Source organism: Drosophila obscura, unplaced genomic scaffold (genome assembly GCF_018151105.1).
Source record: "Drosophila obscura isolate BZ-5 IFL unplaced genomic scaffold, ASM1815110v1 contig_139, whole genome shotgun sequence".
Lineage (NCBI taxonomy): Eukaryota > Metazoa > Arthropoda > Insecta > Diptera > Drosophilidae > Drosophila > Drosophila obscura.
In genome coordinates, this window is record NW_024542723.1 from 1,089,549 (window position 1) to 1,107,448 (window position 17,900).

At 45.5% G+C, this 17,900-nt stretch overlaps 1 protein-coding gene across 2 annotated transcripts in view; it reads left to right on the top strand.

The window, feature by feature from the left end:
* LOC111076371 (coiled-coil domain-containing protein 40) overlaps positions 1–17,900 on the top strand; it is a 90,827-nt gene that overhangs the window by 7,675 nt on the left and 65,252 nt on the right. For both annotated transcript variants that reach the window (XM_041596008.1, XM_041596014.1), the window contains exons 3-4: positions 9,345–9,904; positions 9,957–10,101. In XM_041596008.1, coding sequence (XP_041451942.1) covers positions 9,345–9,904; positions 9,957–10,101 — 705 coding nt within the window. The remainder of the gene's footprint in view (positions 1–9,344; positions 9,905–9,956; positions 10,102–17,900) is intronic.

The window sequence follows — 17,900 nt, forward strand, 5'->3', positions numbered from 1 at the left end:
TTTTGCTTTATTGAAGAGTTTCCTCGATTCCTTTCTGACTTCGCTCAACTCCCGTGTCCACCACGGGTTGTGATTGGACTTTGGGGGTCGGCTGATCGGGCAGGATTTGAGAAACGCCATCTGTAGAGCATTAGTGACGGTCTGCGTAGCTTTCTCTAGTGCTTCCGTTTGAATTATGTCCCCTTCCGGTGGGTTAGGCAGCACCTTCTGTACGGTTGCGGAGAAGCGGTTCCAGTCTGTCCGCTTGGGGTTGCGGTAGGCCTTGGGCCTCTCCTTGTTCCATTTGATGCTGTACACTATCCTGTAGTGGTCCGAAAAGGAACACTCACTGGACACGTGCCAGTCATCGATGGTAAGGGAGTCGCTATTCGAGGCCAGTGTTATATCTATAACCTCTGCACGGTTCCTGTTGCGGAAGGTGGGGTGGTCTCCCCGGTTGCACACAACAAGATTTGTGGACAGAATGTATTCGAACAGCGACTCTCCTCTAGAATTTGTGCCCGTACTTCCCCAGAGGGAGTGATGGGCATTCGCGTCACAGCCTAAGACAATATCAAGTCCCTCCCTCCGCGCTTGGTGGATCAGGGCCCTGACATCCTCCGAGGGTGGGTCTTCCTCTTCGTACGGCAGGTATGCAGAGGCTAGGTATAGGTTTTTCCCGTCCTCCCTCTCACATAGTGCCACCGTTAGGTCCGGAGTGCTGTACCTGGAAGAAAACAGAACATTAAGCTCGTTCCTTACCACGATACAGGTTCTTGGCTTACCCGCGGGGTGTGGCGTGAGAAGGCGGTATCCGCGACCGTTCAGTCCCCGAACCCTTTCACTTACGATCCAGGGCTCTTGGATGAGGGCCACGTCCACCGCCTTCTCCTCCATAAACCGCAGCAGGTCCGCCGATGGTACACTTGAGTGATGCAGATTAATCTGCACCACCTTCATGCTGTTCAGCGGACCTGGGGTGTCGCGGTACTGCTACCGCCAGGGTGCCCATACCAAAGGATATGCGGCAGTCCGTTGCAAGGAGTTTGGCTAGGCTTTCTTGACCAATGCTGATCCAGAGTTCCTTGCCGTTCCCCTTGTCTCGCGCTATCGCTCTTGTGATGGTCCAGTCCGATGTCTCCAGGATCCGGTTCTGTGCCTTGATCAGAACGAGTGTGTCCTCATCCGTCCTCAATTTTTTTAATGTATATTTAACCATAAAAGCGTATTTTCTTTTCGTGGTAGCAACCCTCAAACTTTAAACTAACGAGAAGGAACGTGTGAGTCGCTTCTGGGGACGCGACTCTACTTATACCCGTGCTCAGTCAGTATATACATTTTTGAGTCTATAATTTTTTAGAATTTTGGTATTAAAAAAAAATTTTACATTTTACATTTTTTTGCTACATATGTTATCTACATATACATATACAATGTATATTATACATCTAACATGTAGATTAAACATGTACCATTTAGATTCTACAGCTCCTCCGCTAGGGGTTGCTCGCGCACTGAACGCGGCAGAGTGTGCGAGCGAGAAGGAAAATGAGTTGCGTTGTCGTTGTCAGGAGGGGGCAGGGGAAGCAACTGAAAATGAATTTCTTCATTCTGGCTATAATTATGATCCGATCTAATTCAGATTCGGCAATCTGGTAGATATGGTCATTCTCTACAATACTGCGTTTTTTGTGGGGGCGGAAGGGGGCGGGGCGAAATTTTGAAATACACTTGTAGCAGTGTGATATCACATGAGTCTGGAAACCAAATTTGGTTGCCCTAGCTCTTATAGTCTCTGAGATCTAGGCGCTCAACAAGACGGACAGACGGACGGACAGACGGACATGGCTATATCGACTCGGCTATTGATGCTGATCAAGAATATATATACTTTATGTGGTCGGAAGCGTTTCCTTCTCTGCGTTACACACATCCACTTTTACCACAAATCTAATATACCCCTTAACTCTTTTTTGAGTACGGGTATAAAAATGGCTCATTTCAGTAAAACTTCCTTTACGTCAAACGTGTGCATGGTTAGGTTAGGTTTATAGGGCTGCTCGACTGAAGTCGAGGTCACTCGGAGGCAAGTCTGCCCATTGTGATGCCCACACTCGTCACGGGATATTGTCCGGTGCCTAGGGAGGTTTCGCGAACCATCCCGAGGCCTCTATAAAGAGCACCAGTTTCTCTAGAGGCATGTTTGCCAGGCTGTCCAGATCTTCGTAGAAGGCGCCACCGAGTATTCGGTGACGTCTCCCCATGAGTGCAGGACAGTTGCAGAGAAGGTGCTGGATGCTCTCTATTTCCTCCTCGTCTCCGCAGCTGCGGCAGAAGTCATGGTGGGGCAGTCTGTACCTTGTGGCCATGCGGCCGATGATACAGTGCCCCGTTATAACTCCCGTCAGTGTTCGCACCCGACTCTTCCTGAAGCTTAGGAGAGTCTTGGTGCGTTTAAGGTCGTAGTGCGGCCAGAGCGAGCGAGAGATCTCACAGTTTGGTGTGGTGTTCCACCTCCTGTCCGATCTCGTTCTGGCTCGGCCCATCATCTGCGAGGTGATGTCTCGTAGTGGTCTCCTTATGTCGCTGCCTGCGTCCGCCATTGGCTTGGCCGATCCATTTCTGGCACACTCGTCCGCACTCTCGTTGCCCGCTATGTCGGTGTGACCCGGAACCCACGTGAGTGTGATTGAGTGCGCGCTGATCTGGTTTAGTGCGTCCACCGTATCACGTACGAGTCTGCTTGTGGTCTTGCAGGATACCAGGGCTTTGATGGCAGCTTGACTGTCAACGCAGATTGCTATGTTCCTCGGAGGTATCTCCAAGGTGTATACCAACTTTGCCGCTTGCCATACTGCATATATCTCCGCCTGGAATACACTGCACCAGTCTGGTAGTCTTAGGGATATGTTGGTTGCTAGTTCTTCGGAGAAGATTCCAGCTCCTGTCCCTTCGGCCGTCTTTGACCCGTCGGTGAAAATGGAGAGCTCGTTCTGCCCCAGGACAGTGTTACTCTTCCATTTCTCCCTATCCGGTATGTGTCCTTTAAAGTTTCTTTTCCATGAGAACTCTGAGACACAGTAGTCACTCCACCTGGCCGTTCCACTATCTTCCATACGGAGTATAGTGGCGTGGCCATAAGGCGATGGCTTGAAGAACTGCGCGGCTAATAGCCTAGCGGCACTTGTCTCAGCCTTGCACTTAAGATGAAGGTCTATCGGTTCCAGGCCTAACATGGTGTCCAGAGCTGCCTGTGGGGTGGATTTGAGAGATCCGGTGACCCCAAGGCATGCTGTCCGTTGGACTTTACGGAGGTTCTCCAGGTGGGATTTGGTGTTAACCGCTTCCCACCATACCATGCCTCCGTATGTCAGGATGGGTCTTATTACCGCTGTATACATCCATTGGATGATGTGCGGCTGTAAGCCCCATGTTCGTCCAAAAGTCTTCCTACAGGTGTAGAAAGCTGCCATTGCCTTTTTCTTCCTTTCCTCCGTGTTTCTCTTCCAGGAGAGTTTGGAGTCAAGGATGACACCAAGATACTTGGCTTCGCTCGATAGCTCGAGTGTCGTTCCACCGATTGCTGGTAGTTTGAAACTCGGTATCTTATATCTTCGTGAGAACAGCACCAGTTCTGTTTTTTGAGGATTGACCCCCAAACCGTTCTGGTGTGCCCAGCTGGCGGTAGTGCCCAGTGCAGATTCCAGAAGGTCACTGATTGTGGGCGGAAATTTACCCGTTACCAGTATTACTAAATCGTCTGCATAGGCCGTAACCTTATATCCGCTCCTCCCCAGCTGAAGAAGGAGGTCGTTGAGGACCAGGTTCCACAGTAGAGGGGATATCACTCCCCCTTGCGGAGTACCTCGTGTGACCGTCTTTCTTGACGAGGAGGAGCCTAGATTGGCGCTTATCGTTCTGCTTCTGAGAACGCTGTCTAGCCATCCGGTTACCGTCGGGTGTGTGCCAATCTTGGCCAGTGCGGCCGTTATTGACTCGATCCTGACGTTGTTGAAGGCCCCTTCTATATCTAGAAAGGCCGCCAAGGCATATTCCTTATAGCTTAGACTCTTTTCGATATGCCCAACAACTTCGTGTAGTGCGGTCTCAACTGATCTACCTTTGAGGTAGGCGTGCTGAGCTCCACTGAACACTTGTTTGTCTAGCTTGGTTCTTATATATAGATCCATCAGTCGCTCCATCGTTTTAAGCAAAAATGACGACAGACTGATGGGTCTGTAGTCCTTTGGGGAGATGTGGTTTATCTTCCCGGCCTTGGGGATGAAGACCACTCTCACCTCCCTCCACCCATGGGGGACGTACCCAGTTAGGAGGCATCCTTCGAATATTTTCTTCAGCCATGGTAGTAGGTGCAGGCAAGTTGCTTGCAGCATGGCTGGTCGGATATCCGGTCCCGGTGACTTGTAGGGACTGAATGATTTAATGGCCCAGATAATCTTGTCTGGTGCCATTATATTTCGTATGAGATCCTCGATTTCCTCTCCTGGATGATCCTCAGTGTCGTTGGTGGCGTTGGATTCGTCACCGGTGACATCTGAGCAACCCGGGAAGTGAGTACTCATGAGGAGCTCCAGGGATTCTTGGCTGCTCTCTGCGAAGGTACCGTCCTGGCTGCGGAGCAGGCCTGGTGTGGTGGGTGCCTTCGACAGTACGCGTCGAAGCCTTGAGGCCTCAGTGGTACCATCTATGGCATCGCAGAAGGCTGCCCATGATTCCCTTTTCGCCCTCCTACAGGTGTTTTTGTAGGTATTGAAGCTGCGGCGATACTCGTCCCAACTTTCCTGTGTGTTTGTCACTTTTGCTTTATTGAAGAGTTTCCTCGATTCCTTTCTGACTTCGCTCAACTCCCGTGTCCACCACGGGTTGTGATTGGACTTTGGGGGTCGGCTGATCGGGCAGGATTTGAGAAACGCCATCTGTAGAGCATTAGTGACGGTCTGCGTAGCTTTCTCTAGTGCTTCCGTTTGAATTATGTCCCCTTCCGGTGGGTTAGGCAGCACCTTCTGTACGGTTGCGGAGAAGCGGTTCCAGTCTGTCCGCCCGAACCCTTTCACTTACGATCCAGGGCTCTTGGATGAGGGCCACGTCCACCGCCTTCTCCTCCATAAACCGCAGCAGGTCCGCCGATGGTACACTTGAGTGATGCAGATTAATCTGCACCACCTTCATGCTATTCAGCGGACCTGGGGTGTCGCGGTTCTGCTACCGCCAGGGTGCCCATACCAAAGGATATGCGGCAGTCCGTTGCAAGGAGTTTGGCCAGGCTTTCTTGACCAATGCTGATCCAGAGTTCCTTGCCGTTCCCCTTGTCTCGCGCTATCGCTCTTGTGATGGTCCAGTCAGATGTCTCCAGGATCCGGTTCTGTGCCTTGATCAGAACGAGTATGTCCTCATCCGCCTTAATCGGGGGAGGAATCCATACCTTCATGATCGTTCTCCTGGGAATCTGATCCGTCGGGACCACGCGGAGTGCCGCTCCTGGCCAAAGTTCACCAAAACCTTGGACCGTGGTTTTGAGAAACTCAAGAGTTTCTGCATTGCCACAGGCCACTGCTTTGGCTCCCTTATACCACTTGATACCCTTGAACTCGCAGACAAACGGGTTATCTGCGCGCACAATGGCATCCTTCATGGCGGTCAGGATCTCCGATTCTGCCTTCAGCCAATTTACGTCCGATATCTTCCCCTCTGGGTGACTTTGGTCGATAATGGCTACCTGCAGCTCGGCTGGCGATCCTAGGCTGGCCAGAATGTCCTCTGGTTTCGCCTTCTTCGACTCGGAAGCTTTTGTGGAGTCGTCCGTTCTCTGTCGCTTGAACCTTGGCTCTCGACCAGTCGGTTCCACCGGTGCCTTCTGTACAGAGGGCGTTGGTGGTGCCTTGGCACTCGCCGTGTTCTGCGTCAGAGGTGTGGTCTTCCCCCTCTGCTTCCCGGACAACTTTTTCCCCTTTCTCCCTCGCGCGTTCGCAGACGATGACGTTGAGGGTTGGTCCACCTTAGTCTTCGTGCCAGCTGATGCTGACGCTGAAGTCGACGGTTTGGGGTCCTCAGTCACCGCCGCGTGTGCGCTTGGGGGGGCTTTGTCTCCGTTGGTAGGAGCGACTCCGTTAAGCCGCTCGTACCTCCGCACGTTTTGCTCGTGCTTCTTCTTGAGGCTCCTTTCCCTCGCCGTCAGCGTATCGGGGGGTCTTTGGCTAATACCACGGAGGTATTTTGCCGATGCCCTGTATCCCGACAGCCGTTTGCGTAGGGTCTCAGCCTCCGTCTTCTCATCCGTCACAGGTAGTGGACCCGAGTCGACCTGGATATTGGGAGCCGTGACTTGTGGCTCCGCCTTCTGCGGCTCCTCGTTGTATCCGAGTCGAGAGAAGGCGGTAGCCAACTCTGCCTCTGACACTGAGGGACCAGTGAAGACGAAGCTTCCGTCTGTGGTTCCCGGTTCCAGATCCTCTATCGTCCCTTTCTGCCTGCGGATCCTTCTGTTGCTTGTGGCATTACACGATTTGGCAGCCAAGCACTCCACTGCCATCTCGGGTTGCATATTTTTTGTGCAAATTGAGAAAACATTTGTAGTCATTTGTAGTTCTACCAGGTGGCATCGCTTCAAAATGTCATCGCTTCATTTATGTCAAAAACCGCTGTTCGGCTAAGTGCAGACCCATGGCAGCACAAATAGCATAACGATCATTATACAAAAAACTGTTAATTGTAATGAACTAAATTAGCATTAGTTTGAGAAGACAATAACAAAAACCACATACGTATCGTCTGAACGTGAAAACGAGTCCGATGCGCATCTGAGAATCCTGCGCTGCATGGTTTGTATTCTAATATGTTGCCTCCGTAGTTCTTCGAAGTCCAATAGTCCCGGTAAAAGCATTTTAATTAAGTTTACTGAAAAATTGAGATGTCTGTTTTTTTGAACAGCTGATTGCTGCCATGCACGGAGAGTTGCCAGACAACTGCTAGAGTAGTAGTACATTGTTTTGTTTGACTCGCACGATTTGGGATGTTTTCTTTTCTTCTTTATATCATAAAAAAAAAATATATAATCCAATTGTTTTGATATGATAAAATCAATAAAACTGCAAAATGAACCCCATTCGAATTGAATCTTGAAAGGTGTCAGCCCTAGCCTTAGATCGAATTTGGTTTGTGCAAATGATAAGAAAAAGGAAATCGCTCGGGATTCTGTGGCAAATGGCACTGCCATTTCACTAGTGATTTCTGTGTCACCCCTGATAGTCTCTAAAAAGCGCCAAGTAGCAGAACTTAATGTGGGACCAGTTATCTGTTACGAAAGAATTACTTGGCAGTTTCGGACTCCGAACCGAATTAGTACAACGACTAATTGATTTTGAGAAATCTGAAGACGTAGAGATGCCGCAAACAGCTGGAATCATAAGTCAAATTGAGGAGGAAACGCTGAGGTCACAAGCGGTGGCGATTTCACAAATGCAAAATGAAACGAGAAGGAATGTGTGAGTCGCTTCTATGGACGCTACTCTACTTTTATACCCGTACTCAGTCAGTATATTGATTTTTTAGGAATTCATCGAAATTAAACAACGATAACACAAGGGAACAAGGGTATTGTTGATTAAGAACTGAATGTTGTTTTTAAGGTAATCAGGGACGCCGAATCCAACCCAGTACTTGGTTTTTTCCTATCAGATCGAGTTTTCGCGATATACCGTTATATCCAAAATTAAGGCACTTCCCTTACATATAGTGGCATAACTTGAAAACGTTTAACCGTATTCAGCTAAAAAAAAAACAAAAACTGTTTCACAAAAAAAGGCTTAAAAAACAAAATCAATATTTTATTTTTGGGAAAACCTATTTATAGACGAGAAGGAACGTGTGAGTCGCTTCTGGGGACGTGACTCTACTTATTCCCGTACTCAGTCAGTACATACAATTTTGAGCTTATGATTTTTACAAATTTTAGAATTAAAACGAGAAGGAACGTGAGTCGCTTCTGGGGACGCGACTCTACTTATACCCGTACTCAGTCAGTATATACATTTTTGAGCATAAGATTTTTAAGAATTTTAGAATTAAAAAAAAAAATTTACATCTTACATTTTTTTGCTATATCTGCTATCTACATCTACAATGTATATTTCACATCTAACATGTAGATTAAAGATGTACCATTTAGATTCTACATCTCGTCCGCTAGGGGTTGCTCGCGCACTGAACGCGGCAGAGTGTGCGAGCGAGAAAGAGAATCAGTAGCGTCAGCAGCGCTGGAGAAGGAGAGGGAACCAACAGAAAATTAATTTCTTCATTCTGGCTATATTTATGATCCGATCTGATTCAGATTAGGCAATCTGGTAGATATGGGCATTTTCTACGATACTGCGTTTTTAGTTTTATCGTATCGTTAAAATTGTGCCTGCCACAGATTTTCGTCCTTTGTGGGGGCGGAAGGGGGCGGGGCGAAATTCTGAAATACACTTTTAGCAGTGTGATATCACATAAGTCTGGAAACCAAATTTGGTTTCTCTAGCTCTTATAGTCTCTAAAATCCAGGCGCTCATCGAGACGGACAGACGGACAGACGGACGGACGAACGGACGGACGGACGGACGGACAGACAGACATGGCTATATCGACTCGGCTATTGATGCTGATCAAGAATATATATACTTTATGGGGTCGGAAAATTTTCCTTCTCTGCGTTACACACATCCACTTTTACCACAAATCTAATATACCCCTTAACTCTTTTTTGAGTACGGGTATAAAAAAAATTTTACATTTTACATTTTTTTGCTACATCTGTTATCTAAATCTACAATGGTTATTCTACATCTAACATGTAGATTATGCATGTACCATTCAGATTCTACATCTTCGACGCTAGACTGCACTCGCGCACTTAACGAGGAAGAGTGTGCGAGCGAGAAAGAGAATGAGTAGTGGGTCTCTGGCTGAAGTAGGCGGGGAAAGCAACTGAAAATAAATTTCTTCAGTCTGGATATAATTATGATCCGATATGATTCAGATTCGGCAATCTGGTAGATATGTTTATTTTCTACGATACGGCGTTTTGCGTGTTATCGTATCTTGAAATTGTGGCTGCCACAGATTTTCGTCCATTGTGAGGTCGGAAATGGGCGGGGGCGAAATTTTGAAATACACATGAGTCTGGAAACAAAATTTGAATGCTCTAGCTCTTATAGTCTGATATCTAGGCGCTAATCAGGACGGACAGACGGACGGGCAGACGAACATGGCTATACTTGGCTGATTATATTATATCCCAATTATATTGAGTATCAAAGCTTACAAGTTACCCAGTGTTATTTTCATATCTAAAATAAAAATATTTTTAGGTCAAGAAGAAAACGAAACGCTTTTTCGGTTACAAGCAAAGCTGGATGAGTTACCAGACTTCTTAGCAAGCACTGAGGCCGATCTACAAGGTGCACTGCGTGATGGGACCAGATTATTATCGGAAATTCGGAAACTTGACTATACGTTGGACAAATATCACCAAAAAAAATTTCGAACTGAAGAAGCAATATTAAAGTTGGCGCAGGACCAACTTGTAGCGGATAAGTCTACTGCTTATAGATTGAAATTATTAAATAAGTCTCAAGAACGTCGTCGAAATATAGATTTATCATTATCAAAGGTACAAAGTCAATTGGCGTCTTCTATGCTCGACGTGGAAAAACTCAGAAGTGTAGTTTTAAAAACTAAAGCCCACAATGATGTAATTACACAGAGTCTCAACCAATCTGAGTTTAAATCTAGCAATCTTGAGACAGACCTAAAAAAAATGCACTGTAAAATTGAAGTAAAAATGAAATTGTTTGAAAAGGTCAGTAACAAAATAGAAATAATGCAAAAGTTATTTGGTGAAGCTTCCGGTAGTCCCACTGAACTGAAGGTAATATATAAAGGTGTACAAATTTCGTTCTTTAACAACTTACCAACTTCAGATAAAACAAATCGAAAAATCAATTCACACTGGTGAGCTGCAAATCCGAGAGCACCAACAATTTTGGATAATGCTGCAGAATCATTTTGTAAATTTATCGCAAAAAAGAAATGACCAGCTTAATGAAATTCAAGTCACTCGCAAACGTAAGTATAAATTGTACATAAATAATATCTTTGATATAAAAATCCCGTGTAACGACGCACAGTGGCACGTTTTCTCAAAACACGTTGCAAAATGAATAACTTTTAAGTCTAAAATTGAAAACATATATTTTTCATACTTAAAATTAAATTTAAAAATAAAAATTTAAGAAGGCGTGGGGCGGCAAAAGGCGAAGTTAAATTTTTACCCTAAAAACCATCATATAAAATATAAATAAAATTGAACAATAGGCAAATAGATTTTTTTACGACAAATTTTAATCTACACTATCAATTTGTAGAAAAAAATCTGTGGTAAGCGGCTATCTCCGCAACGCGTGAACCAAATTGCATGCTGTAAAACGATAGCCAGAGTATGTGGCACGGTTAGCACAAATAAATTTGTAGGGGGCGTGTCATAACGCCCACGGGCGTTATGACACTATTGAAAGTGTCTTAGCACGCACTCTCAAAGTGTCAAAGCGCCCGCGGTCGTTTAAAAACTTGTAAAGTGCATCAAGAATCAATGAGATTACAGATAAGAAAAATACCGTTCATTATTTTATCTCTCTAAGCATATTTCAAGTTTTCGGCACAATGACGAGCTTGGAAGAGTTAGTTTATCACTGATCTGTAAACAAGGTGCACGCGAAATGGAAGCTGTCGTTCCTTATGAATATAAAATTGTTGCTGGCTTTCGAAAAAATTCGAAGTTGTTGCTTCTTACAACCCAACAACAATTATTTAATATTAAGAGTGCATTAAAAACTAGTACGCGTTATCTTTGTTATGTAGAAGACTGTAGTGTCTACAAAACGTTGGAACAACGTTCCAAAAACTCGCTATTGCTCTGCCCGTATTGCAGACAAAGAGTTGATAGTCATATACAAATTTACCAATAAATTATAAATTCAATATTATTCAATCTCAACATTTATTTCCGAAAGATGCAGGCAAAATTTTTTTTCAAAAAAATCGTGCTCTTTTGTTTGGTCGAGGAGCGTTTTCCTCAATATCGTTGTTCAAGGATGGGGGTGTGTCAATCTCCAAGTGAGCTAATTAACTCGATGCGAAGAAATCTGCTGGAATCCAATAATAATCCGAAAAGTCGAGGGGGTTCAGTTGAGTGCTAGCCAATGACTATTTATTTGTTTTCTAAGTGCATGAGCACTGAGCATAAGCGGGCTTCTGTGTGGTGAATTCAATTACAAATTTAGTGCAAGAGCGTAACAAAGAGAGTAAAACATGAGCGTAAGGTACTACAAGGCGAGGGTCATTTAAGTGATTATTATATTATATTATGGCCTTAAGAGTTTGATCGAACATCCCGGCCCCGTTGAAAGGATTGCTTTCAAACTACCGGAAGAATTGCCAACTTGTGTACTGGCCTGCAGCAAGTTCCATTCGCGGTGCGAAGGTGCACCACGCGTACACGACCATCCCTTCCGAGCACTGTAGACTGCACTCGGCCTAGTTTCCAGCGTAGTGGGGGCAGGTTGTCCTCATGAATGATGACCATTGTGCCCTCAGTGAGATTCTTTGAGGGTGCTGTCCATTTCGTGCGAGATCGCAATTCGTTGACGTAATCCATCGACCATTGCTGCCAAAACCGTTGCTTGACGGCGGTGATCATGTCGTAGCGGTCCAAATTCGACAACTTGACGTTTTCGAGGGATCTCTCAGGCAACGAACGCAATGATTCGCCAACCAAGAGGTGACCAGCCGTAAGAGCGTTGAAGTCGTTCGGGTCTGACGAGAGTGGTGATATCGGGCGCGAGTTAAGGATGGCTTCTATCTCCACTACGACGGTGCTCAGTTCTTCAAACGTAAACCTTGTGTTTGCCAATGTTCGATTCAAGAGCCCTTTCGCACTCTTGACGGCCGCTTCCCAAAGGCCTCCGAAGTGAGGTGCCCTGGGAGGAATAAAGTGGAAATTAATAAAATCTGGCGCAAAATCTATAAATTTCATCTTGGGTCTCCTTTTTGAACATAAACCTTTTGAGTTCAAGCAGTTGATTTGATGCCCCGACAAAATTAGTGGCATTATCGCAGAAAATGTCTGCCGGAAATTTTCGACGACCTCCCATCCGCTTCAATGCATTCAAGAACGCCTTCGTTGATAAGTCCGAAACTACTTCAATGTGAACGGCTTTGGTGAGAAGGCAAACGAACACGGCCAAGTATGATTTTGTAGGCCCCTTTCCTCGAATCCGTAGATAGGTATTAATGGGTCCACAAAAATCCACTCCACAGCGTTCAAACGGTCGGGCAGGAGAGAGTCGAGATGGTGGTAATGAGCCCATAAGTTGGTGTAGCAGCTTTGGTCTGTAGCGAACACAGTGTACACAGGAGCGGACAATTGGACGTGCCAAGTCTCTGGCGTTAACGATCCAGAATTCCAAGCGAATGAGAGCGACTAAGGCCTTAGGGCCAGCGTGATAGTTGCGAATATGCAAGTGACGAATATAATTCCAAACAAGTTTAGACTGGCTGGGCAGCAGCAACGGATGTTTTTGACCGTCTGGTAGGTCTGAATATTCCAATCGTCCACCAACCTTGACGAGCTCGAATCCATTTACGAGTTCTAAAAAGGGAGTAAGAAACTTCAAACTACTCTTCAATGGTTTTTGCTTCTGAAGTAAACGAATATCTTCTGTGAAATGAGTTTGTTGAATGTTCCAAATAAGGCAGTGCGACGCAAAACGAAGCTCATTTGGTGTCGGTGAGGAAGTGGTAGGCGTCGATTGCTTCCGACATCTCTTTATGAACCTTACCATCCAGGCACTGAGACGAAGACTATGACTGTACGAGCTGACATTATCGACTATCTCGAGGATATAATTTCTCTCCTGTACCGCGGTGAACATGCTTTTCCGCTTCTCCGAGTTGACCACGTCCATGTCAATGACAAGCTGTTTACTGCTGGTGGGCCATTTCAACGAATCTTCCAGCAGAAATAAGGGACCAGAAAACCATGTCGATTTGATAAGCTCGCTAACGTTGCAGCCTCGCGACAGAAGATCAGCTGGATTTTGATATGTTGGGACGTAGCGCCACTTCCCACCAGACGTCATCTCCTGAATGTCAGAAACCCTATTCCCAACAAAGGTCGATAACGTGATTGAGTGTTGTTGCAGCCAATGCAATACGAGCTGTGAGTCGCTCCAAAAATATGACGTGATGTTGTGTTCAGAGAATATATCCTTGATTTTGTAGAACAGCTGAGACAGCAAATGTGCGCCGCACAGTTCAAGCTTCGGAAGAGACTGTTTCTTCACTGGTGCTACTCTCGACTTAGACGTGAACAATTTCACTGCGACCTGTCCTAGCGAATTCTCAGTGCGCACATAAATACAGCAGCCGTATGCCCGAATCGAGGCATCGCAAAATCCATGCAGTTGAATAGTCCTGGCGTCGGGCTGCAAACAAAACCGCTGTACCGATAGTGACGAGAGTGAATTCAATGACTCCAAACAGTTGCTCCATGCATTGCTTAGAGTCTGTGAAATAGACTCGTCCCAATCCAGTTTTAACAGCCACAACTCCTGAAGAATAATCTTAGCGACGATGACTAGCGGCGACAGCAGACCGATTGGATCGAATAGCGATGATGCAGTGGATAAGATTGTTCGTTTTGTGGTGGTGGCAAAGATTTCCTTGGGAGTGAAGGTAAAGCTAAATACATCAATTTGTTGATGCCACGTTACGCCGAGTGTGCTACTACTCTCATTCTCTGATGTGTTTAGTTTCTTAATAGAGTCATCTTCCATCACGCCTGGATGATTGGAATGCCATTTGCATAAGGGAAACTGACCATAAGCGAGGGTAGCTGTGATTTCTGTTTTGAGTTTGAGAAGAGTTTCTATTTCATCAGCCCCTCCCAGAAGATCATCAACATAAAACGCCTTTTTAACAGCCGCAGCTCCTAAGGGCCACATATCCTTACAATCATCCGCCAAGTGATGCAAACTACGAGTTGCGAGGTATGGGGCGGACGCGGTCCCATATGTTACGGTATTGAGTTGATAGGTTTGAAGCTCGGCATTTGGGGACGTTCGCCACAAAATATACTGGAATTTTCGATCCTTCTCCCCCACAAGCACCTGTCTATACATCTTAGTGACGTCAGCAGTGATGCCGAACCTATGCATGCGGAATCGTAGCAATTGCAGGTACAAATCATCCTGAATGGTCGGACCGACTAACAGAATATCGTTAAGTGACTTCTGCGATGTTGTACGGCAAGAAGCGTCAAATACGACTCTGAGCTTCGTCGAGGTGCTGCTTGGCTTGAGAACGAAATGGTGAGGAATGTAATAATGTGGTTCCTCTAAGTTTGGCTTCGGTACTATGGACATGTGACCAAGACTTTCATATTCCTGCATAAACGATAGATACTGCGAGCGAATCTCCGGTAAACGAGCAAGACGTCTCTCAATGGCATAAAATCGATTACGAGCTGTATCGACTGAATTTCCAAGACAGTTTGGGTCTTCTTGGAATGGCAAGCGCACGACAATTCGCCCACTGGCATCCTTCTGCGTTGTATCCCTATAGTGTTCCTCACAGCGACGATTAGTTGGGAGACTTTTAGCTCTTGAATCGCCGATTAAGTCAACCTTCCATAACTGCTGTAAGTTTTTGTCGATCGACTCTTCTACAGTCACCAAGCACAACGATGGCTGTATATTCTGCTGGCGTTGGTACCTCCCAGCAACAACCCAACCGAACAGAGTCTTCTGAAACGTGGGAAGATTGGGACCAATGCGAATCTGGCCAACAGCAAGAGCTCCATAGAAGGCTTCGGTTCCCAATAACAAATCAATGCGCTTAGACCTAAAGAACGATTCATCTGCCGGTAGAGTATTGGCAGGTAGGTTCCAATTTGATATATCGATCTCACTATATGGCTGGTAGGCAATGTGAGAAGTTATTCCGAACTGGAGAGTTAGCTGAGAGCCAGATGTGCGCGACTTAATAGAAGTCGTCGGACGAGCCTCAAGGTTAGTAAGGGACTCTCCGATACTGCGGATTCCGATGTGGTGTTTTTCACGACGAAGGCGAAGTTTTTGAGCGAAGTTCTCGGTTACAAAATTAACCTGCGAACACGAATCAAGCAATGCTCTACCAAGTTTGTATTCACCTGAGACATCCTTGACCAATACCATCGCTGTCGCTAACAGTATCTGATCCTCTGCTGCTACTTCCATGTGTGAATGAGACGCTGCTTGATGAGACTGACTAGCAGTAGGTGGCCAGGAGGGTAGCGATGATTGTGTTTCTTGTGCTGGAGTTGAGGTTTGTCCTTCTGACGATTGTGGTGTTTGTTGCGGCTGAGAGTGATGCAAGGTTGAATGATGATTCCGATTACAGGTACGGCAACGATGAGTCGATGAGCATTGTGCCACTCTATGGCCGTTTCCAAGACAATTGATGCAGAGACCGAGGCGTTTCACATTATCGAACCGTTGATTGCTGTTCATAGCCTTGAACTGCGAACAGTTCGTAATTTTATGACCAGAACTAGAACAAAGGGTACAAGACAAATTAGTAATGGCAAACGATGAGGTTGTATGGTGATTTGAATGACGATTAGACGAATTGGTTTCAGCCTTTCGTTGCGACGAAGTACCAGCCGAGGTTCCAGATGAATGGAGAAACTGACAGTGGCGTTCCAAACGCTGTGTGCATTTTAGCCAGGTCGGCAGAGTCTTGTAGTCCAGCGATTCCTTCCACTTAATCCGAGTTGGCTGATCACACTTCTCCATAACTATATATATGAGCATAGCTTGAGCAATATTCTCAGGTTTGCCGATGGATTCCAAAGAGCTGAAGATAGCGGAGGCTTTATCCACTAAACTACGAAGCTGCTGACTGTTAGCCCTTTCCACAGGTTGTAGTGCAAACAATGATTCGATTCCTTCTAGAAAAATAAGAGTAGAATTGTCATAACGTTCTTTGAGTTTTTCAAGAGCCTTCGGATAGTTTTCGCTGGTAACCTGGAATGCCTGAACTGTGTTTAACGCCGGCCCCTTTAGGCAGGTCAGCAAATAATTAAACCTTTCTATGTTAGACAGTCCAGACTCACGCACAATAAGTTGATCGAACGAATTTATGAAATTCTTATAATTCGCATAAGTGCCGTCAAACGTAGGCAGCGACAACCTCGGCAACGATGACCGCACTGGTGGCGGGTGGTGATCCGGCGTCAATATGCTAGCGTTCAGATCTCCTCCTAGTTTTTCCTTTATGGATAGCTTTATTGCTATGTAGGTATCTTCCAAGTCCGCACGTCCTTCATCGTTCGGACTAAGATCCTCGATGTCAGATTGAACGTTTAGAATTTTCTTGAAATACGTTTCCAAGATGCTCAAGCGATAGCGAAGCTCATCATTACAAATTGGGTTTTCCGATTTGCCTTCCACCACAGATTTGATACGAGAAATATTGCGCTTAATATTGCTCCGTTGGCGTTTCAAATCTTCGAGCGTCGTCATTTTGTTGTGTTGTGTAAATTACACGCACACAGAACTAGAGATTCCAAATTCAAATGCACGCAACAACAGCAAGCAGGCACCAGATCAGCAGCAGCAAGAGAACAAATTTAGAAGCGAGCGACGGCGACAAAAAAAAGGGTTGAGCGCAATTCCAGTCCAGAGAGTGAGCAAAAATTCCAACGACGGCAACGAAAGCGAAAGTGAAGCAGAGAAATTCGAAGAGATAGATGACTGCGTTGACCGATGGACCACAGCAGGTAGCAGCAATGCAAACGAAACGAGAGCGCAAGCGCCGTTAAATGCGATGTGGGTGATAAGCGAATGATAGAATTAAGCGAGAATGGCGAGAGCACAGTGAGAGGTTGATGAACCCGCGATCGATCAGTTCGCTTCTGATATGATTTTCAGAAATTTCGACGGCGACTGCGAGACGAAACGAAAGTGTAGTTGTTGCACTTGCAAATTATGTACCGACGAAGCTGTTTGATGGAATATACATAAAATGCGAGTTATTTAATTGTTCACAGAATTAACACACGTGCCCCACGTTGGGCGCCAAAATGTTTGGTCGAGGAGCGTTTTCCTCAATATCGTTGTTCAAGGATGGGGGTGTGTCAATCTCCAAGTGAGCTAATTAACTCGATGCGAAGAAATCTGCTGGAATCCAATAATAATCCGAAAAGTCGAGGGGGTTCAGTTGAGTGCTAGCCAATGACTATTTATTTGTTTTCTAAGTGCATGAGCACTGAGCATAAGCGGGCTTCTGTGTGGTGAATTCAATTACAAATTTAGTGCAAGAGCGTAACAAAGAGAGTAAAACATGAGCGTAAGGTACTACAAGGCGAGGGTCATTTAAGTGATTATTATATTATATTATGGCCTTAAGAGTTTGATCGAACACTTTCATACGGGAACACTTCTACTATTAGGATTTCGGCAGGTTACGAATTGGGGAGTGTTATAAGTGAAAATTGATTTTTATAATAAAAATATTTAATTTTTATTAGCTTCGGGCGTCCGTGGGCGTGGGCCCGTGGGCCCGTGGGCGTTATGACATGCACCCGTGGGAAAAGGCTATTACCCTATATTAATTATAACAAACTTATACAAAAAAAACAAGAAGGAACGTGTGAGTCGCATCTGGGGACGTGACTCTACTATACTCAGTCCGCATATACATTTTTGAGCATATGATTTTTTAGAAATTTAGAATTTAAAAACAATTTTACATTTTACTCAGTCAGCATTTACATTTTTGAGCAAATGATTTTTTAAAATTTTAGAATTAAAAAAAAATTGTACATT